The sequence below is a fragment of the Sus scrofa genome, chromosome 4, assembly GCF_054392235.1.
Source record: "Sus scrofa isolate SSC_HxYL_T2T_F1_AM1 chromosome 4, Sscrofa_HxYL_maternal_Yorkshire_Landrace_v2.0, whole genome shotgun sequence".
NCBI classification, from domain to species: Eukaryota; Metazoa; Chordata; class Mammalia; order Artiodactyla; family Suidae; genus Sus; species Sus scrofa.
The window spans coordinates 2,376,744-2,399,365 of NC_139386.1; the positions used below are offsets into that span (position 1 = coordinate 2,376,744).

A 22,622-nucleotide genomic window follows, 5' to 3' on the forward strand; every position below is an offset into this window, starting at 1 on the left:
GGACTCGGGGTCAGAGGTGGGAGAGGCCAGGCCTGAGTGACTCCGCCCTCCCCTGGGATTTGCAGCTTCTGATGGAGAAGGAGCCCCAGGACTCGCTGTGCACGTCCGCTCGCCAGCAGAGCCTCCAAATCATCTCCAGCCTCTGGTAGGCTTCCCGGCCCCACAGAGGCCCTTCCTCCCATCCAACAGCAGCCGCTCGCCTCGGGCTTGGTGCCAGCCAGACAAGTGAGATGAGAGAGACCAGACATCAAGGCCCGACTGGGCAGGGCTAGGGACCTGAGCCTGTGCGGGCCAAGGGGGCGGTGAGGACGGGCAGCTTATGGAGACCAGAGCTTGTGGTCTCGGCCACAGCCACTGAGCAGAGTAAGCTGACCGTCCGACCCCCACAGACACTCAAGGTCAGAGCAGTCAATTCGTGGCAAGACCCCAGCCACACGCAGAGTCTAGAGCAGGCTCTAGCGGTCGGGGAAGGAAGTGCCAAGGGAAACTGAGTCTAGACGCCAACCGACCTCCTAGGGGAGGGAGGGAGGCTGGCTAAGGTCCGGAGGGAATCCCAGCGCCAGAGGTGGCTCCCGACATAGCAGCTACAGGTGGGGCGAGGCTGGACCAGCCTCCCCGCTTGGCCAGATCAGAGTGAGCCTGACGAGCCAGCGGAGGCCGGGGAGTTCAGCTGCCTGCTCTCAGACCGCAGAGCAGGTGCGGGCAGGAGCCAGGCATCCTGCGGGCCCTGCGTGGCCCTGGGCACAGTGGCAGGTGGAGCTGGGCGGCCTTCCCCAGAGCAGGTAGAACAGGCCCGTGAGCTCTCCGAGCCTCAGCTTCCGGATCCGGTCATTCCCAGTGACCTCTGACCACCTGCAGCATCCCAGGCACTGTTCTGAGTCCTAGCAGCCCTGCTGGGAACCCGCAGGGAAGGTCCCTGTGCTCTGAGAGCTGACAGCTGGGGAGGGGGCACAGAACGAGCAAACCATACATTTCAGAGACTGACGAGAATAATGAAGAAAAATGAGACGGGATTAACGAGACAGGGAGGGAACGTGAAACCCTCGGGCTGAGAACTAAATGAGGCTCAGGGCTGCGACAAGGAGAATCAGTCGACCGAGTATCGGTTGACTGAGCACCTCCCTGGCGCCAGGCACCCCGAGGCTTCTGTCGGAACGACACTAAGCAAAGACCTGAAGGTGAGAGAGGGAGCCGTGTGGGTAGCCGGCCGGCCGAGGGGAAGGCAGGGGCAAAGGCCCGGGGGCTGGAGCACAGCTGAAGAAGAACCAGCGAGGGCTCAGAGTGGTTGGAGGGGAGTGAGAGAGCGGCGGGCACGGCCGATGCCCCGGGGGTCACAAGGAAGGTCGTGCAGGGATACTGGCTCTTGGCTGAGCGAGGCGGGGCCCCTGCATGGACCGCCTTTGAGAAAGACATCTGGCAAACATGGCGCGTTGATGGCACCGCACAGTGGGCAGGAATGGGGAGCCCGGGTGAGGCCCAGACGGCAGGCCCGAGGGCCCGAGGTTGTGGTCGTCGGCATCCGGATAGCATTTAAGGCCAGGGATGGAGGAGAAAGGGCCCGAGGCCTGGACATGAGAGGGTGAGGAGGGGGCCAGAGCCAGCAAGGGAGTGGGAGCAGGTGCGTGGGAGATGGGGGCAGGGAGACCCGAGCCCGGGAAGGCCCTTCTGAGAAGGAGGCGGTCACCTCTTCAAAGCTACCGATGCCCCCGAGACCAGGCCACGGAGCTGCCAGGTGGAGCCCACCTGGGACAGGCCAGGAGCAGGGGGTGCTCGGGCAATGTCTGACCCGGTGGACTCGGGCGGGCAGAGCGGTCAGTGCAGACCACCCTTGCAGGGGCGGGGGGAAAAGCGGGAGGAGAGAGGCGGGCGCTGCCTGGAGGAGGAGTGGAGTCGGGGAGGGTTGTGGGAAGCAGGAGAAAATGCCACTCACGGGAGTGCCAGGCGGCCGTAGCCCACGTAAAACGCTGGATGGTGCTGGCAAGTAGGAGGCAGGCAGTCAACAGAGCTATTATTCCTTGAGACCTCGGAGAATGAAAGTTTGGCATCAGTCGCTGAAACGGTGCTGTTAAGGTCCCAAAGCTGGCTGGGGCAAGACCAGCCTGCGCAGGAAAGGGAGCTGGGCTGAGGGCTGCTCGAGGCCCTGCTCCCAGGCCCAGCATCCCTGACAAATCCTGTCCAGAGGTCCACACAGCCCTGGGGGCAAAAGGCCGGCAGACAGTAGTGTGCCCGTGAGCCGCTGGGCAAACGCAGGAGGGCCTGGGTCTGTTCTGGCAGGTGCCTGGCCCCCACACCCCGTCCCTGCCCTTGTTCACACACAGTAAGCTGAGGCCGCCCCTGGACTTGGAGAGGAAATCTCGGCTTCTGTCCATCAGCCTCCACAGTGTGCTGTCCCTGCCACTGATGGAAGTTCTGGAAAAACACACCTGCCTCTTTCTGGAGCCGCCCAACATACAGGTGTGAATCTAGCATCCCCACAGCCTACAGGAGGGGACCCTCAGGCAGGGTATCCAGCTTTGCCTGCTGCTCTCGGCTCGGGAGGGGGCAGGCTGGACGGGCAGAGGGCCTTGACACCACCCCACCCCCCTGCCCCAGGCCGGGAAGGAGCCCTGACACGCTCTCCACCCCCTGGCGGAACACCCACCCCACCCCAGATTCCACCGCGGAGAGATGAAGCGGCTCAACTGGGAGGCGCCTGCCATTGCGGGCCTCCGCCACCAGGGGGCGCGCGCCATCTCACCAGGTCCTGCCAGCACCTGGCGCCTGAGTGTGGGTTGCAAAGGGCTGGGAGGCCTGTTAACTGAGCACCTGCTGTGTGCCAGGCGCAGCATCTGCGTTAGCTCATCCTTCCAGTAGCGACTGTCCAGAGAGTGAGGAAACCAGTTCAGAGAAAGAGGGTGTCTGGAGGGAGGGTCAGCGTTGCCCCACCCCCGACCCCGGCCCTGCTCTTCACACCACACCCCCAGGCCGGACCCAGGCTGGAACCTTGGCTGAGGGGTGAGAGTGAGGGGCCCCATGGGCCGGGGGCAACACCACTGCAGCAGCCCTCCAGAAGGGAGGGTGTCTGCCTGCACCCCAACCCTGCAGGAGTCCAGGGTGCCACTGTGGCCAGATGACTTCACAGCTGGCTGCCCCAGAGAGCACAACCGTGGAGCCAGGCACTGAGCAGTGGGGCTCTGTCTATTCACAATCAGTGTCCACCTCCACCCTGGCAGGGGGCTGGCTCCAACCAGTTCTCAGGTGACAAAGGCAGCTCAGAGAGCCGAAGTGAGCTCCCCAGGACCCCCAGGGAGTTGATGGTCAAACCACCCCCCCTGCCACCGCTCTGCTCCAGTGGGTCCTTCCTACAGCCCCTCCATCCCTGAGCAGACCAGGCTAGCAAAGCAGCAAAAGTGGGGGGCTCCTGTGTGAGACCCAGGAATCAGGACCAATGTAAAATGAAAATGTGACTTCCATTGGAAATTTTTTGAGAATTTCAAGATGGCAAGAGCAGAGCGCTAAATCAAGCACATAGAGCCTTCTGAGCCAGGTCTTGTGCAGGTTGCATGCCTGTGAACTTGGAAATGATGTTGCCTCAGCCACCTGAGAAACCTGTGCCCAGCTGCCCAGTGGGGATTCCAGGGGCCTCCCTGGGCATGATGTGAACTCACAGGCCAGGTGTGCAGCCTGGCCTGGGGAGTGTGCAGGAAGTGGGTGCCGCCAGCATCGGGAGGCCACTCGGCCAGCCTCCATCCCACCCGGGCTCGGCGGCCACCTGACCTGCTCCACGTCCCTGCACAGACCCTCTATAACCAAACCTCGGAGGCCCTGGACCAGATGCTGCAGAGCTTCATCGTGCAGAACCCCACGGCCGACGAGCTGCACTTCCTGCTGTCGGTGAGGGCGGCAGTGGCGGGGCAGCTGGGGGTGGCATAGGCGGGGCAGAGGGTGGACAGAGGAGGATGCCCCAGAGGAGGCAGGGCCTGAACCAGGGGTAGGAGTGACCCAGGAGCACAGATGCTCGAGGACTGTCCGTCACTAAGGATCACGGGGGTTTGAGACAACAGGTGCAGCCTGGCAGCAAGCGGGCCATGAACACCACACCAAAGGGAGCCAGTGGCCTGGCCTGGAGGGAGCTGCCCTCCCCCCAAGGGACTTCCCCTGCAGCAGTGTCCCCAGCCATGAGGGGGGCTCATAAGCCCACCACCCCCACTCCTGTCACTGCCCTCTAGGAGTCCCTTCCTGAAAGGAGAGGCTACCCAACAGGAGGGACAATCCAGTGTCGGTGGGGGGTGGGGGCAGACAGAGGAGGCTGCCTCTCCTGGGAGGGTGGGAGGTCGGGGCCAGTGGCCTTCACCTGGGTGATGACAAGAAGGCCACTAGGTGGGAAGGGAAGGGAAGGGCCCAGCAGGCAGAGGGCACAGTGGGGGCAAAGGCGAGCAGCACCAGTGAGCACAGTGGGCCAGAACGGAGAGAGGGCCCTTGAGGCTGGGGCCTAGGGAGGGTGCTGGGGGGGTGGGGCTCCGAAGCAGGGGCAGCCAACCCGGAGTGCACAGATGGGAGTCGGGGTGTGAGCGCATCCAGGAGGAAATACTGTCTGCATTTTCCTTCACCTTGAGCTGCAAAGCAGTACGCCCCTCCCCGGCAGGGTGGCAACAGACCCCAGCAGTGCCAGCAGTGGCTGTCTGCCTCCAGTGGAAGGCACAGTGGTTGTCACAGGATGTGACCGAGTCACAGAATTTCCAAACACGTTATCCTCGGCCAGCGTCAGAATCACTAGCTCCGATGATCATACATACATTCCCTTAACAGAGAGGCTCAGACGTGGCTTAGAAGTGCCCAGCATAACTGTTTTTTGTTTGTTTGTTTGTTTCCCGCTTTTTAGGGCCGCACCCAAGGTACATGGAGGTTCCCAGGCTAGGGTCCAATTGGAGCTACAGCTGCTGGCCTGCACAGCCAAAGACAGCCACACCAGATCTGAGCTGCGGCTGTGACCTACACCACAGCTCACGGCAATGCTGGGTCCTTAACCCACTGAGTAAGGCCAGGGATTAAACCTGCAACCTCATGGTTCCTAGTCGGATTCGTTGCCACCGAGCCACGACGGGAACTCCAGCATAACTGTTTCAATACGCCTCAGTATTCCTTTGTGATTCCATGCCTTCATTTATGGCGTGCATAGAAAAGCATGGTTCTGGAAAGAGGTGTACTGCGAGAAACCAGTAGGAACCAAGAGACTCAAAGGGCTTTGAGCAAGAGGAGCGTGTCTGCTACAAAAAAAATGACTCTTCCTCTTGGTGCGAGGTGGCCTAGAGCCGGGGGATGAGCCGAGGCTGTGCCAAAGGACAAGGAAGGGGAGACGGGAGAGGGGTGGAGCCCGAGCCTTGGCTGGGAGTGAGAGGGGCCTGATCCGAGGCGGTGGTCTGGTCTCGGGCGGGTGGTGTTAAGCCCCTGAGCAGAGCTGGAGAGCGAGTGAGCTGGAGAGCGAGTGAGCTGGGCCTGAGCCAGGAAGTGGCTGGGCATGATGATGGGTGTGGCTTGAGCCAAGGGGTGTGGCCTAGGCTGAGGATAGGCGAGACCTGGGCCGGTGGGTGGGGCCTGGGCCAGGGGTGTGGTCTGGGTTGGCGGTGGGCGTGGCCTGGTCGGTGAGCAGGGCCTCCGCCCAGGGCAGGGCGGAGCCAGCCCCGAGCAGAGGTCCCAGGTTGCAGCACCCTTCCCACCTGCAGCATCTGTACGTCTGGCTGGCATCTGAGAAGGCACACGAGCGGCAGCGGGCTGTACACCTATGCATGAGCCTCCTCAAATTCCTGAGCCACAGCCTCTACCTGGACGTGAGTACTCGGCTCTGCAGCCCCACACCCACACCCCCTCTGCTCCCCGCGGAGCCACCCTTCTCCCAGAGGCTGCGAAGGCTCATGGGGTTCAAGGCCCGTTGGGTCCCTGCCATCAGGACAGGCTGGGTCCCGGACTCCCGTGTGGCCCGGCCAAGTAATCCTCCTTTTTATACGTGAGGAAACAGGCTGGGTAGGGGGTTGGGGACACGGGCTCAAGGCTGCCAGCTGAGCGCTGAGCCCACGTGCCCTGAAGCCTGGTCCAGGAGACGGCTCTTACCTCGAAGCCTTGGGCAGGGTCTCCCCGCTGAGCCTGCGTTTCTCGGGAAGCGGGAAGAAAGGAGACCTCGGAGGGCTACAGTGGGAGTCAGGTGGGGTCCGGGGCCGTGAAAGGGCTCGTAGAGGCTGCAGTGCTGCCCTGGGCTCAGGTCGACGGCCTCGCGGGAGCCGCCATCCTCCCCGCGCCCTCGCGCATCCCAAGCCCATCCTCACGGATCACAGCGTACCCGCCGTCTGCCACGAACACCCTTAGGGTGAATGAACATCAGCATGGGTTCAGGGAGCGAGTGGTGCTGCGTTCCTCAGCCCAAACCAGCATCAGCTCCTCAGGGAGAGGAAGAAATGAGTTCCCCGGAGGAAATGAGTTCCCCCACCTGATGCCTGGCGGGCAGCGCCTTTTTAAGGGAGGCGGAGAGGCAGGCGGACTGCCAGGCGGTGCGGGCTGGCTCTGCCCGAGGAAATCTCCCCGGACAGACCTCCTCCAGCACTCCTTTGATGAGGGGGCCTCTCTCCAGGGGTTCAAATTGCCTTCAATTTACTCAAAATCAATTTCCAAACACAAGACTGGATCCGGAAGAGGCAAGAGAGGCACTTACCTCTGGGCACAAAAAATTATGGAGACACCAAAATACTCTCTCTGCAAACAAGATCAATATTTTAATGTGCGGTTTGGAACAATCGAATCGCCAGACTATGGCCACCTGTGGTTGGGAATAAAGTTGCATTGGAACCAGGGCTGGGGTTAGGGTGAGGTGAGTGGGGCCGGGCGGTGGATGTGCCGGTCAGAGCCCGTCTTTACAAAGTTTTGAAGCGTTATTCCTCATGGGTTTTTTGCCTTCATTTTGACTTTTATAAATATCACCTTAAAATACTATTTCTCAGAGTTCCCTGGTTGCCTAGGGTTAAGGATTCTCACTTATTGTCATGTATGGTCACTGCTGTGGTGCGGGTTTGACCCCTGGCTCGGGAACTTCCACGTGCCATTGGTGCAGCAAAAAAAAAAAAAAAAAAAAATACATATATAGGAGTTCCCATCATGGCGCAGAGGAAACGAATCCGACTAGGAACCATGAGGACACGGGTTCAATCCCTGGCCCTGCTCAGTGGGCTAAGGATCTGGCGTTGCCGTGAGCTGTGGTGCAGGTCACAGATGCGACTGGGATCTGGCATTCCTATAGCTGTGGTCTAGGCTGGTGGCTACAGCTCCGACTGGACCCCTAGCCTGGGACCCTCCGTGTGTCGTGGGTGCGACCCTAAAAAGACAAAAAAAAAAAAAAGCATACATACAAATATATACACACACACATATACTTATATGTTCGTGTATATGTATAGATGTGTGGGTGTGTATGTATGTGTGTATATAGTGTTATTCCTCTTGAGTTCTGAGTTTTTGGTGTACATTTTGCCAGACCCAAATCCCAGCCCTGGCACACGATTTGAGGGGATCCATTCTGACGCTGGCTGTGCTGCCATGAATGTGTGGCGGGGCAGGATCTGCCGCCAGTGGTTCCCCTGTGCTCTCACCACAGCCAAAAGAGGACCTCAAAAGGATGGGGCAGCTGGTGGGCATGCTGGGGATTCTGTGCCAGGACCCGGACAAGGCCACTCAGGGCTCCAGCCTGGAAACAGTGGGCCATCTCTACCAGCTCCTGATGCGCCAGAGAGGTGAGCTTCTGCCAACCTGCACAGCAGGCCCGCTCCCACCCCAACCACAGCCTCAGCCCAACCCACTCCCGCACCCCTCAGCTCACCTCCCCGCAAACTTCCTGCCGACTCACGTCTAACCTCAGCCAGAGCCCAGCAATGGCCTCCATCTGCCTGCCACACTCTGACTCACAACCCCAAACTCTGACACTGGTGTGACTGATTACAAACAACCCCACCCTACCTCCTGCCGGCCCCAACCTGGACCCCAACCCGCCTTTGCCTGCCCTCACCCCTGCCCAATCCCACCTGGCCAGCAGGGGGAGCTTCACAAGTGCGAGCCCCGGCCCCCAAGCACCTGTCCCAGGCCAGTGAGGATGGAGCCCCCTTCTGGAGCAGCGGGGACCAGAAAGCCATTCGCTACAGCCCCCAGGAGATGGAGCTTCCAAAGGAGGGCACCTTCCAGCCCAGCAGCTCCCAAGTCTTCAAGGTCAAAGCCCTTAGAATCCTGGGCAGGTCTGGGCAGGGCGGGGTGGGGGGCGTGGCCATGCTCTGCCCCAACCCCCACTCTGCCTCTCTGACGGAGCTCCCCCTGGAGCCGGGTATGAGTATTAAAACCGAGGCCAGGACCTGGCCTCCGCCTCTGGTGCTGAACGGAGAGCTCTGGAGAGCCCTCAGCCCCCAACCCCTAGCCTGGGAAGGGGTGGATGGGGGAGGGGCCTGGGGGAGGGCTGGGGACAGACTCTGGGTGGGCAGCGAGGCCTGAGCCCCAGCTCTGTTGCTCGTGGCTGTGCAACCTCGGACTAGCCCCTTCTGCCTGAGGCTCAGTTCCTCTTTGAAATGGGCACAGTGGTGCCAATGACGTTCCGGGTGCCAGGAGCTCCTAATTATCGGTGGTGCTGGCAGGGCAGCTCCCACAGTGGGCATTCTCCTGGGCACCAGGGGACAGCTTTTCAGTTGGTCTGATTTTGCAGGTTGACCGCTCTGCAGCTATAGCCCCAGAGGCCTCACTCTCCCCCCACCACACACACCCCCGAAAGCCAAACCCTCCTCTTTTGAAGGCATAGCCTGTCTCCCCTCTTCCACGGTCCTCGGATCTCCCGCTGCCACACCCTCCTCGGTCAGTGGCTTGGGGGTGTCCAGCAGTTCCAGTGTCCAGCTCAGTGAAACTCCGTGTCCCTGGCACAGTCCGTATCTGTGTGAATTGTGTCCTTTTCTGAAGATGAGCGAGGCTGGGGCACAGGGTGTAGGCTGGATGGGGCTTCGTGTTCTGAGGGGTCAGTTCACGACGTCTCCACTACGGTGACTTCGGCTTCTTCTTCCAGTTGAACCCCCGCCTGATGGAGGCCCTGTCTTGCGGGGCTTGTCAGTCTCCTCGTGAGACCTCCAGGCCAGACAGGGGCCTCGCCAGGGCCCAGCACAGGGCCGGGCTTCAGCAAACACCGTAAAGTTGAACCAAATGATGAAGCAGCAGCACAGGGCTAGTAGGTGCCCAGCGGGTTTTGAATCCAGCCCTGCCTGACTCCAGAACCCGTGCCTGCTGCAGCTGCAGTGGGTCGTCAGCATGCTGAGGCTAATTGGAAGTTTAGTACAGAAAATCTGAAGCCCTGGGGCCACTACGTCAATTTCCAGGCCCAGAATGGGGACACCAGGCGTGGCTTTGGTTTCTGCCAAAGATCCTGGGCTGAGGGCAGAGGAGGGGCTGAGAGGAGGGCTCCCTGGGGACCAGCTCGGGGGAGGGGTGGACCCTGAGTGCACTTGAGCTCTCAGGTGGGCTGAGTGGCTAGGAACATAAGGTCCAGGACCCGGGAAAGGCGGTCCGCCCCACTCTGCATGGTGCCCACACAGGGGGAGCGGGCTTTCAGCTCTGGCTCTCCTTGGACAGGAAGCATGACGGACAGAGCACAGAAAGGGAATAGGAGGGAAGAGTCTGCTACTAAAGGGATGGTAGTTCTGGCAAAGTTTAAGATGGAGAACAGACCTAGATTCTGGTCCCAAATAAGTCCCGGATTCCGCGTGTTGTCTTATATACACGATACCTTCCTCCCCACCGTCATCACCATCATCTCACCATCATCTCACCACCATTGCATCACCATCGCACCATCATCACCATCATCTCACCACCATCGCACCACCATCTCACCACCATCAGACCACCATCTCACTACCATCTCACTACCATCTCATCACCATCGCACCACCATCGCACCACCATCTCACTACCATCTCACTACCATCTCATCACCATCGCACCACCATCTCACCGTCATCGCACCATCATCTCACCACCACGTCCACCATCACCATCGTCACTGCCACCACATTAACCCCCAGAACCGCATCCCCACCACCCCCATCAGCCCCCCACCACCACAACTGCCGTTACCATCTCACCACCACCACCACCACCAATCCCATCACCTCCATCACTGATACCTCCATCTCACGTTTACCCATGCCCTGGGTTAAAACAAGATACCTCAGGAGTTCCCCTGTGGTTCAATGGTAACGAACCTGACTAGTAACCATGAGGTTGCGGGTTCAATCCCTGGCCTCGCTCAGTGGGTTAACGATCCGGCGTTGCCGTGAGCTGTGGTGTAGGTTGCAGACGCGGCTCGGATCCCGCGTTGCTGTGGCTCTGGTGTAGGCCGGTGGCTACAGCTCCGATTCGACCCCTAGCCTGGGAACCTCCATAAGCCTTAGGTGCGGCCCTACAAAGCAAAAAAATAAAAATTAAAAGTAAGATACCTCAAAATATCTACCAATCCTGAGATAGTAGTCTTCTGGATTTAGCCAGAATTTAACAGTATAGGGAACAATTTTAAATGTAATATAACAAATGTTCTCACCAGATTTATGAATCTAATAGTCTAACACAAGAAGTTCTTTTTAGCTACAAATACTCCATTAAAATTATCTTAACATTCTAACCAATAACTAATAACCTAACCTTCTCCCATTTTACCAGAATTTTAGAATAGTGAAATCCTAATAAACCTTCTAACATTATTTCACACTGATTCTTATGTCTAACGTACATACAAACATCCTCGCAGACTTTCAAACACCTCAGCAAACGCCTTAACCTGCAAAGAAACAGTCTATCGTCCTAACATCCTCGCAAGCATACAGTTTTCCATCAGGCCCCCCAACCATCTCTCCCTCAGCAACATCTGTCTTCTTTGGTCTCCAGGTGCTCAGAGTCGGAGCTTTCCAATAGGACTTTCTGGGAGAATGGAGCTCTTAGCAATTGAAATGTGGCTTGTGCAACTGAGGAGCTGAATTTTCATTTTTACTTAACGTGAAATAGCTCCGTGTGGCTGGTGGCTACCCTCTTGGGCACCACTGCTCTGTCTTTCCAGAAGGTTCCACCCCTAAGCACCTCCTCTAGAAGACTGTGGTCTGAAGCTGTACAGCAGGGACCCCACCTCCCCATCTTGCGTTTCCCAAGAGCCCCTTCATCCCCCGGAGTGGTTCATGGCCTGGGGTCAGAGGTGACACTCACCCCCCTGGACCTTCAGGGTCCCTCCCGGGAGAATGTGAGCAGCAGCAGAGTCAGGCTCCCGGGCAAATCCTGCTGGGGAACAGGAGCCCTGGGTTCTGGACACAGCCTGGCCCTGCCCAGCCCTACTGTGCGCCATAGACACACCTTCTCAGGCCTGGGCGGTGGCCAAGGTGAGCTTGAAGATCCTTCAAAGGGCTGGAGCTGGGTTGCTCTTGACTGAAACTCTGTAAGAAGCAGGACTGGGTGGCAGCTAGCAGATGAGGCAGCCCCTGAGGTGAGGCCAGGGCAGAGGAGGGAAGGAGAGGACGCTGGCCTGGCTACCAGTGTCCCAGGACAAGACTGGGGTCCGAGTGAGGAAGGGGGCTGTGTCCTGGCCCTTCCGTGGGCATCAGCCCTCTCATCCTGCCGCTGGGGTGTCATGGGCGCAGAGACGTGCAGACGTGAAAAGTGGGTGACATGCTGGGCACCCAGAGGAGTGGGGCTCAGGCATCTAGATTCTAGTTCAGAGACTCAGAGAGCCTGGAACAAAGAGGAGGAGAAGCAGTGGAGGTGGGGACATGGGCGCCCAGCCCAGGTGGCCACGGTGACCCGGGCCTCCATCCCGCTGCTACAGGAAGTCATGAAGCAACTCACGATGGCAGAGCTGGCCGACCTCATCTGGACAGCCGTCAACGGCCTGGGCTCCTCCAGCCCCTTCCGCGTGCAGGCGGCCGCCGACATGCTGCTGGCTGTCATCCAGGAGCATGGGGCCAGGCTGGAGACCGTGAGGGCGTCATCCGCTGAGGGCCCACCAGGACGGGGCAGGGGGCAGAGGGACGGGCCCAGTAGTCAGCACCCGGGGGCTAGAGCCTCAGGGCCAAGGCCGTGTCCCTGAGCATGGGCCTGAGGGGGAAGATACAGTCCCCACTCTCAGCAGTGACCACTCTGAGAGGTTCCAATGGGGGGCGGGGAGGAAGGGCCTGAGCAGGTGTCCCAGGGCCCTGGGTGTCGTGTGCAGGGTCTGGGACAAACATGCATTGACTGAGCGGCTGCTCCACGCCCAGTGGGGCAGCAGGGGCGGTGGAGGGGGGGGCACATGCAAGAGCGAGTGGAACTCGTCTCCCCATCAGGCTGGGACACCCTCTCTGACCTGGTGTCAGCGCAGACTCCCCAGGGCAGGGCTGTGCCACCCGCTCAGAAGAGCACATATCTGAAGTGGCTCCAAGGGGGGGCCTGGCCTCCCCCCAAGACCAGCCCTCGCCCCATACGCCTCCTCCCTGCACAGGTTGCCAACCTGAGCCGGGCCATCCACCTGCAGCTCTGCTCCGTCCGCATCCCCCAAGCCAAGCAGAACGCCCTGCAGGCCATCACCCTGCTGGCCCGGAACCACACCCCCGAGCTGGTGGCCGCCTTCCTGGACTTCTCCATACCTCTGGACAGGTGCCCAGACCACCGCCCTCCCTGCCCCACGGCCACGCCCCCATCCTCCCCGGGGAGGGGGGACCCTCCCCCACCCAGGGCTGGGAGCCACATAGCTGCTCATTTATCGTGCACCTCCTGGGGCCGGCTCTCGGGAGGCACTGCTCACCGTTCATTCTGTCGGTTGTAGCATCCAACACTCCCACCCCAGCCTCGACCCCCTGTCACCTGACCCAGAGGGCCCGGAACCCTGGGTGCTCCTGGCAAGACCCCAGCCAACACCACCCCTTGCCATCCTTCCTGCTCCTCCAAGGACCTCCCTTCCTGCCCCACGGTGGCCACCACAGCCCCCAGACCCCTGAGCCTGGAGATGGTACTCTCTCTCCCTAAAATTCCAGTTCCGAATCCTGGGTCTTCCGTCTCTACCACCTGCTACCATTCACCACGTGCCTGCCTTGAGGCACTCCCTGGACCTTGAGGACGTAGAGTGACCTTGGGAAATCTCACCATGTTTCCCTGGCCACGATGTCGCAGTGTCTGGATCGCCCCTCTTCCAGCGATCTGGCCTCCATCCCCCCCTCAGCCCCCACTCCCACGGTCATGCCCTTGTCTCCATCACCCCCAGATTCAAGCATCTCTCCCCTGCTTCTGACCACCGCCCACCTCACTGTCTCTGGTACCCAGTGAGCCTCTGCCCTCCAGGACCTGCCCATTCCCTGCCTTGCCCACCTTCTCGTGGCCTCTCACCTGTCTTCATCTCCCTCCTGCCCGCATAGATTCCATCTTCCCGGGTTTAAGGAACTCCCTGGACACACGCCAAGCCCCTGGGCCCCTCTGTAACGTTTGGCTGGCAGAACTCACCTCCAGTTAAACCTGCCTCTACCCTGCACGCCGGCACCTATGCAGCCAGGTGCAGGAAGAACACACCCCACCCTGCGTATCCCGGTAGCACGCCTCCACAGGCCCCTCAGTGCTGCCTGGAAACGAGCTGCCAGTCCCCGCCTCTCCCTCTCCTCAAGCCCCGCCCCTCTGCCCCCTCTTCGCACCCAGCTGCCAACCTTGGTTCCATTCCACTGAAAAACCAGAAGCCACCAGAAGAGAACTCCCACAAGCTCCCAACACCTGCACCTGCTCCCGGGAAGATTTCTAACTTCCTTGTGACCTTTTTGGTTCCGTTAGTAATGTCTAGTTTTCTTGCCTTGTGACCCGAGACTGGCATCTAAAGTGTCTGCTTTCTGGAATTTACTGATCCTTTGAACAGTTTATGTGAATATTCCACGGGCAGCTGAGAAGCTGTCTTTTCTGTTATCAAATGCAGGACTGGCTGTACAGCCACAGGTTTTAGCCTAGTGATTGGTGCTAGGTCTTCTGCCTCCTGACTCAATCTGTGTCCATTTGATCTGTCTTGCACTGAGAACGGGGAATTAAACCCGCCTGTTCTTCCCATGTTTCTCTCTGTGTATCCTGCCATCTCCTGGGGTTTAAGTCACAAGGTCGCCGTGTTATTTGGTGTGTACTTATTCACAAGGGTTCTGTCTTCTTTATGAATTGTGACTTTCAGCATTAAAAACTGCCCTGCCTGTCGCATTTAATGCCCGGAGGGCTCGAATCCCACTTTGTTGTCAGGAGCACTACCTCTGCTTTCAGTTGTTTCCTACCGGCCCAGCAAGCATTCGTCCATGTTTTAGTTCAACCTTCCAGAATCTCTTTGTTTTAGGCGCTATCTTGTAGACAGTATATAGTTTGGTCTTGATCTGTGATCTAAGGTGAAAATCTTTTTCATGGGTGAGCTAAGTGCATTTACATTTTTTGATATGAATGAGAGGCTGAATCTCAACTCTGTCGTAATATTTTGTAATTGTGTGTGTTTTATGTGCTATGTTTTTTTTTCCTATGAGACGTGTATTCTTTGATCTTTAGCTGTTTTTTTTTAAGAAGGGTTGTGTTTTTGTTCCAGTTGTTGCCTTTGTACTCCTAACCTATTTCAACACCCTTAGCCCCTTGTTTTCCTATTTAATCTTTCAATATTAACTAAGAACATTTATCAGTTTTCACGAATATCCTTAAACGCTCATCCATCCATCGCCCTGTAACAACCAGTGAGATAATTCTGTCTTCCTCTCAGCACTGCCTTCACTTCTTTGTCCAGATCTTTCCCTGTGATGACAACTCTCAGGACTTAGAACAACTTTCACATAAAATAGACCTCACATGTTATTATATATTATAACACAGGGTATACTATTAATACTATATTAATAATGTGGCACATGGCGTCCCTGGTACTTATCTGTCTTATAACTGGAAGTTTGTACCTTTGACCCCCCTCATCCAGTTCCCCCTCCTCCCCTACCTCCCACAGCCTTACCGCTGGTCTCTCTTTCTATGAGTTTATTTGGGTGTTTTTGGTTTTGTTTTTGTCTTTTTAGGGCCGCACCTGCGGCATACGGAGGTTCCCAAGCTAGGGGTCAAATTGGATCTACAACGGCTGGCCTACACCACAGCTCACAGCAACATGGATCCTTAACCCACTGAGCGAGGCCAGGGATCGAACCTGCATCCTCATGGATCCTAGTCGGGTTTGTTACCACTGAACCACACTGGGAACTCCCTGATTCACTCTTTCTATGTGTTTCAACATGAGCACCACGGTAAGTCAAGTCGCCACCTGTCAGCACACAAAGATACCACATTGACCCTGTGCCCCACACGGTAGAGTCGTCCCCATGACTTAATCATTTTGTAACTGGAAGTCTGTACCCCTTAATCCCCCTCTTCTCTTTCTCTCTTGATTATAGTTTTGAGTGTTAGTGGTGCTCCATTTTTGGGCGCTGTCTTCAGAGGCTCCGGTCCCTCGAGCGCCAGTCTTGCCTCTTGCCTGTCTTCCACTTCCACGACTTTCTCCGTGGCCCCTTCACGCCTGTCTTTAACGCATCTTTATTTTCTTGGTGGTCAGAACGCTTCCTCAATGCCCCTTACCACGGTTTTTCATTGGAGCCTTATCTTTCCTGAGCACCTTGTAAATTTTTTCCACTTCTAAATTCAACTGGCTCTTTCCTTTCATATTAGAGGCGCTTTTTTTTTTTTTTTTTTTTTTTTTTTTTTGGTCCTGTTTGAATTTAGAATTCAAAGTGGTTTTTTATATCTTCAAATGTGTTCTGGAGTATATTGGCCCGCATCTGGAGTGCTGTCCTAACAACTTTTCTGCTTCATGGTCGTTTTTCGGGGAGGAATTTTCTCATTTGATGTGTGTCTTTTTGTTTCCTGGGAGGTTTTTGCAACAACTCTACAGACCTATAACTTCTCTCCGGTTCATCTACAACACTGTTGGAGTGTTTGGTAGGATTTCAAGTTCAATGGCACCCTCTTCTGTCAGTCCAGCGAAGTCTGGATAACCTAGCAGGTTTTCAGCTTGGAGGTAGGTGGAAGGAAAGGCTAGGAATCCAGTTTTTGGGTGCTTGTTTCTCTTGCGGGTCCTTCAGTTTTTCCTTTTTGCACCTTTTTACCTTTTTACCAGCCGGTTTCCAATGGGGACGTCTTTCTCTGGTGCCCTTTTTTCCTCCCCAAAGCTGTGTGTCTTGAAAGCTGCCCTTCAAATGAGCCTACTTCTCAGTCGCCTTCCTGTGGTCCCTTGGTCTCCCTTTTCACTTTTTTAATATTTTCAGACTTCAGACGGACCTCGTCTTCCCGAAGTTGATCTAGATTAACTCTGAGCCCGCTGCTGGCTCTGTCTGCTCTCCTCTCCTCTCCGTGGCTCCTCCCGTGCTGCCTGCACCTGCCGCAAAGCCTTGCCGCCGAGCAGAGCTGCGCTGGGATGGAAGCGGCTGCAGGCTGGGGCAGGCAGGTCGCTTTCCCGCTTCTTGCGTGTTTCTCGGAAGTCACGGTGGGGTATAGTTTTCCTTTCCCTTCTTGTTTTTCAAGGAAATCCTTATCAGCGGGGCACCCAGACGGCCACAGTGGTCCTTAGTTGCCCAGGTCTAGAATTCAGTTTTTTCCGTGCTGGAATCCACATCTTATTACCTCAGTTCTCAGAACCCCATCTTTTCCCGCTTCAACATCCGTGAGGTGGGAGCGCGTTTTACATTGATGGTCTGACGTGGGGTCTCAGTCACCTGGGGACCCTCTCAGCCCGAGACCCTTCACATGTAAAAGTCTCTACTGGAGGGGGTTTTTTGTGGGGGCACTGGTGATGTGAATTCAGACCCCAAAGTAGACTTTATGGCTCGGATTCTCAGGAGAACCCCCTCTGCTTTCCTCAGGTGCTGAGGGAGCATCAGGTTTTCTTGCTGTTTCTTTCTGCAAAGGCAGGGTTTTCATTTCCTTCTATCGCCTGCAGCCCTTGGGGTGCCCCCATTAGACTCCCACCTGGATAACTTTTCTTTCTTAGAAGCCCATGAAATCATAGTGATGTGTCCTGAAAGCATAAGCAGAGTCGAGTGGGAGGTGCCTTCCAGGATTCTCTTGTTATCTGTCTTTTCTCTCTCACGTTGTTTCATGCCTCAGTGTTCAGTATATCTGGAGTTTGTTCGTGTTCGTTGCTGTATAGTATTCCATCGCTGGCTGCGAGCTGCCCAGTGACCACAGTTGGGCACTCAGGTTTGGGTCTTTGGTTATCAGTGCCACTGTGAATTTGCTCATACGGGTGCCCCGAGGCCCATCCACACCCATTTTCCGTAGTGCTGGCACGTAGCCACCTCCAACATAGGATGCAAAATGTTGACAAAGTGCTAAAACCCCCACTGGCTCCCACAGCAAGAGTTCCTGCTGCTTTACATCCTCACCAACACTTAACAACAATGCTTTAGCCACAACCATCAAAACCTTAGCCCCTCCGGCAGGTGGGATGAATCATAGTTGCATATCGAGGTTCACTTTGCTGATTCGACAGTGAGGCTGTCCGTCTCTCACACGCTTTTGGCCACTGAGACGCCGCCTTTGGTGAGATGCCTGTTCAGGGATCCTACACACTTTCCTATTGCGTTGTCCCTCTTTTTCTTACCCATTTCTAGAAACTCTTGATGTAATCTGCATACACGTCCTCTGTTGCTTATCATGTGACCTATCTCCTTCCGTTCCGCAGCTTTCCTCTCTCTCCCTTACGAGGGTCTTTGATGAAAAGGAGTTCCAAGTTCCATCAGCCTCAGAAGTGACCTTATACAACAAGGTCCTACTCTACAGCACGGGGAGCTGTATTCAATATCCTGTGATCGATTACAATGGGAAAGAACCTAAAAAATCAGGTAGCGTTCCCTGGTGGCTCAGCGTGTTAAGGATCTGGCATTTCTGCTGTGGCTCAGGTCACAGCTGTGGCGCAGGTTCAGTCCCTGGCTTGGCAACTTTTGCATGCTACAGGCATGGCCCATAATAACAACAATAATAATAAATAATGTATATGTATATATACGTATCCCTGGATCACTTTGCTCTACAGCCAATACTAACACAACATGGTAAATCAACTATACTTCAATATTTTTTTGTCTTTTTTTGCCTTTTCTAGGGCAACTCCCACAGCATATGGAGGGTCCCAGGCTAGGGGTCTAATCGGAGCTGTAGCCACCGGCCTACGCCAGAGCCACAGCAACGCGGGATCCAAGCCACGTCTGCGACCTACACCCACAGCTCACGGCAATGCCGGATCCTAACCCACTGAGCAAGGCCAGGGATTGAACCTGCAACCTCATGGCTCCTAGTTGGAGTCGTTAACCACTGAGCCTCAACGGAAACTCCGACTATACCTCATTTTTATTTCCTAGAAGTCCTAGGGTTTGCCTTTCTCATTCAGGCCTCCACCCACCTGGAAGTGATTTCCACGTAGATGCGAGTTGGGTTCCAGCTTCTTCTACTGTCCGGCATCCTTTCTGGAACACCCCTGCCTCTTCCTGCAGCTCTGGGTGCTTCCTTCCTGGGGTCGAGGGCCGTATGCTGGGGACCTGCGTTCGGGCTCTCCCTGCTCAGCACTGCTCTGCTGGTCTGTCCCGCGGCCATCACCTGGGGTTCTAATTCCTACAACTTTATAATAATTCACCTCCCGGATGCAGAAAGGGCCCCCTCCTCCGCAAAACTGTTTGCATGTCTGCGTAACTTTTAGAATCGTTTTGCCAAGCTTTCTGCTTTTCCCTTTTTCCTTCTTCACCCTTGGCCGGCTGCCCTAATTAGATCGGCCCTCGACGTTGGGCCAGGAGGAATCCTTGGTTTGTCAGGCACATCCATCATCGCTCTATGCATGGCCTGCTTTAATTTACTTCTCTTCTGAGAGCAGGGATTCTTCTCGGTAACGGAAGACACGCCTGTGCGGCCATCACCCGGCCACAGCGCGGGCCTTGGTCAGGAGCCACGTCTAAGGACAGGGATGCCAGCCGTCCCTGCTTCCTCCCCCGCCCGCTCAGCCACCCAAGCCCCCTCATTCTTTCTTTTTAGACAGTGTGATTGCATCTAAACATAGTCCTAAAAACTTTCTTATAGCTCTTATAATTATAGTTTTTATAATTTTTTATAAAGAGTATCATGTCACGTGTAGCCTTTGGAGAGGTGGTTGCTGGCCGGAGAGCAATAGAGACGTTTAGATCCGGGTTGTCTGTTCGAATATAAATCTATTCTACTATAAATTCCCTTCTTTAGTGTCGCGTTGTGTGTCCCTTTCCATCTTTTTAATAGGCTATCTTTCTTTCTCGGGGCGTCGTAGGTGTGCGGGAGAATTAGGCAGAAAGCACAGCGCTTTCCCCCACTGGCTTCCTCCCTCGCTGGGCTCCTGCCTCGGCGCCGTCTTGCCTTGGTGGGGCTCGCTTGGCGCAGCGGCTGAGCCCGTGCTGCTACATCGTCACTCACTGACGTCCACAGTCTACCTGGGGTTCACTCTCGGTGCCGCACGTTCTGTGGACGTGGACAAGAACTCACGACTACAGTATCACGCGGACTAGTTCCCCCGCCCTAAACCCCCTGCCCTCTGCCTCTGCCTCCCTCCGCCCACAGCCCCCTGGCAACCACTGATGTTTTGACTGTCTCCATGGTTTGGCCTTTTCCAGAATGTCACGGAGTTGGGATCACTCTATTCCAACTCTGTGTGCAGCCTTTTTACGTTGGCTTCTGTCGCGTGGTGAATGCAGTTCAGGTTCCCCTGTTTCTTCCCGGCACTCACTCTCACCCTTAGGAACCCTTTCTTTCTTATTTCCATTTTTTGGGGGGAGGGGGGCAAGGCGACATGATTACCATCGTAAGTCCAGTTAACGTTTGTCATCATACATAGTTACGGATTGTTTTGTTTTGAGAACTTTTCTTTTTGGTTTTTTTTTTTTTTTTTTTTTTTTTTGTCTTTTTGTCTTTTTAGGGCTGCTCCCGCGGCATATGGAGGTTCCCACGCTAGGGGTCTCATCGGAGCTGTAGCCACCGGCCTCCGCCACAGCCACAGCCACTCCAGATCTGAGCCGCGTCTGCGACCCACACCCCAGCTCACGGCCACGCCGGATCCTTCACCCACGGAGCGAGGCCTCATCCTCACGGATACGAGTCGGATTCCCACCACGATGGGAAAGTCAGGTTTGTACCTTTGACTCGCTCGCCAGTGTCACCCCCAGCCCTCGCTTCTAGCAGTCGCCAGCCCGTTCTCTGCACCCGTGAGCTTGGGTTGTTTGGTTGGGTTGGGTTTTGGTTTCATTTTCGATTCCACATCGAAGCAGGACCATACGGTGTTTGTCCTTCTCTGTCTGACTCAGTGCCCTCCGCACAGTGCCCTCAAGGCCCATCCGTGTGGTCCCACCCGGCAAGTGGGCCCCTCCTTATAGAGCTGAATAAGGGGTAGATTTTATATATATATATAAAGTGCTGTATATGCTACCTCTTCTTTATCCATTGATCACCTGATGGACAGTTAGGTGGTTTCCATATGTGGGCGATTGTAAATAACGCTGCTGTCAACATGGGGGGTGGACAGCTCTCTTTTCAAGTTAGTGGTTTCATATTCTACAGATAAATACCCAGAAGTGAGGTCGCTAGATCGTATTTCCGGCTCAATGTTCAGTATTTCGATGACTCTGCGTGCTGTTTTCCGCAGAGGCTGCGCCACTTTACATTCTTGCCGACGGTGCACGAGGCTCCCTTCCCCACAGCCTCACCAGCACCCACCGTTTCCTCTCTTCTGGGCCACAGGCGTCCTGCAGGGGCGAGGTGAGGTCTCCTTGTGGTTTGACGAGTGATGCTGAGCATCTTTTCATGGGTCTTTCGGCAGCTGTATGTCTTCTTCGGGAAAATGTCTCTTCAGATCCTCCACCCATTTCTCAGATTGCGTGGGGGTGTTTTTATTTGCTTTTGCGATTGAGTTGTGTCATGTGTTTGGATAGTGACCCCTTTCATATATACAGTCGGCAAGGGTTTTCTCGCATTCGGTACGTCGCCGTTTCATTTTGTCGGTGGTGTCCTTGGCCAGGCAGACGTTTTTGGTCTGAGGTGGTCCGGCTGGTTGGTTTTTGCTTTCGTCGCCTTTGCTTTCAGATCCAAAAGACGATTTTGACAGAAATGATGCCAAGGAGCTGACCACCTGGGTTTTCTGGGCGTTCTATAGTTTCCGGTCTCGCATTCACGTCACCGATGCCTGTTGAGCGCATCCTGTGTGTTGCCAGATAGAGGCCCAGGTTTATTCTTTCGCCCGCGGCTGTTGCGTTTTCCCAACACCGTCCTTTCTCCGGTGTGTGTTCTTGGTTCCTTTGTTGTACATTAATGGACCATGTTTGTGTGGGCTTATTTCTGGGCTGGGAACACTCTGTTGACTTGGCTCCCAGAAGCCCACACCTGGCTCTCCCCCCAGCGCCCCCTGACTTTCGTAGCTCGGAGGCCACAGGGCTGAGCCTCACGCCTCATCTTCTCTAGTGGCCGCTTCTATTCCCGTGGCTTAAATATCACCTAAACCCCGACGCCTCCCACGTGCTCACCCCTGCTGATGGCCGCACTGGGACGTCTAAGGGGCAGCCCACACTTGGCCAGCGCAGACCACAGCCCTGACCTTCCCCTGCACCTGCTGGTCCTGCAGACTCCCTGTGGCAGACGTGGCGATTCCATCCACCAGCTCGGCGTCATCCTGGCTCCTCCCTACCTACCCCCACAGCCCGACCTCAGGGAAATCCTGCAGTTCCCTGCCGCTCCCCCGCTACCACCACCCCCGTCAGGACACGACCAGCCCTCACCGCGAGTCCTGACCCATTTCCACCCCCTCCCTCCTAGCAGTCCTTTACATACAGGTCAAACCACCTCTGGCGCCAACGGAGCCCCAGCCCGCTGCACACCCTCGCTCCCAGAGAACATATCACCTAAGCCTCTCTAGGCAGCTTTGCCCCCAAGACGCGGAGTGACTGGCCTGGGTCACCCGGCCAGCTCGGGGCAGAGTGGAGATTGGAGCCCAGGCCCTTCAGACACCGAAGGCCCCCCTCCTTCCAGGTGGCTGGTGACCTCAGTCTGGACTCTCCCAGTGTCCTCTGAGCCAACGCAGCCCAGCATCAGACGGGACTGGGGTGGCCTCCCCAGGGGTCAAGGGCAGCCTGCCTTGGGTCTGTCTCAAAGCTGGGGGTGGCAGCTCATCCGGCCCCCAACTTTGCTCTCCCAGCCCCCACCCCATCGTTCCAGAGTCCCTCCTGCCCTTCCAGCCCCTTCCACCCAGTGCTCAGGCCAAAGACACCTAGTGCAGAAAACAAGAGGTCCGCCACAGCCGCTAACGTGGGAGAGCCTCAGGGCCCCCGCCTCCGCAGGCCTCACAGGACCAGGCCGAAGGGCTGTGGGACGAGGCAGGCCTGACCCCAGCACCGGCTTCCGGGTTCCAGGCAGGGCCCTGATCAGGGCACATTCTGCCCCAGTCCTTGGTTCCCTCACGTACACAATGGGCGCAAGGACACTGCAAAGCTCTGCACACGACAGTGAAGGCCCCTCCCTTGGCCCAGGTTAGGCCCAGGGGAGCTGGATTCCAGCAAACCCAGGCCTAAGAGGAAGCACTCAGGGAA

At 56.4% G+C, this 22,622-nt stretch overlaps 1 protein-coding gene across 5 annotated transcripts in view; it reads left to right on the forward strand.

The window, feature by feature from the left end:
- LOC100517649 (maestro heat-like repeat family member 5) overlaps nucleotides 1-22,622 on the forward strand; it is a 62,038-nt gene that overhangs the window by 25,101 nt on the left and 14,315 nt on the right. For 3 of the 5 annotated variants that reach the window (XM_085021003.1, XM_085021005.1, XM_085021002.1), the window contains exons 12-19: nucleotides 66-145; nucleotides 2,319-2,454; nucleotides 3,778-3,873; nucleotides 5,703-5,807; nucleotides 7,619-7,754; nucleotides 8,051-8,223; nucleotides 11,855-12,004; nucleotides 12,506-12,660. In XM_085021003.1, the coding sequence (XP_084877129.1) occupies nucleotides 66-145; nucleotides 2,319-2,454; nucleotides 3,778-3,873; nucleotides 5,703-5,807; nucleotides 7,619-7,754; nucleotides 8,051-8,223; nucleotides 11,855-12,004; nucleotides 12,506-12,660 (1,031 nt within the window). The remainder of the gene's footprint in view (nucleotides 1-65; nucleotides 146-2,318; nucleotides 2,455-3,777; nucleotides 3,874-5,702; nucleotides 5,808-7,618; nucleotides 7,755-8,050; nucleotides 8,224-11,854; nucleotides 12,005-12,505; nucleotides 12,661-22,622) is intronic. The other 2 variants (XM_085021004.1, XM_085021006.1) reach the window with 1 other exon arrangement.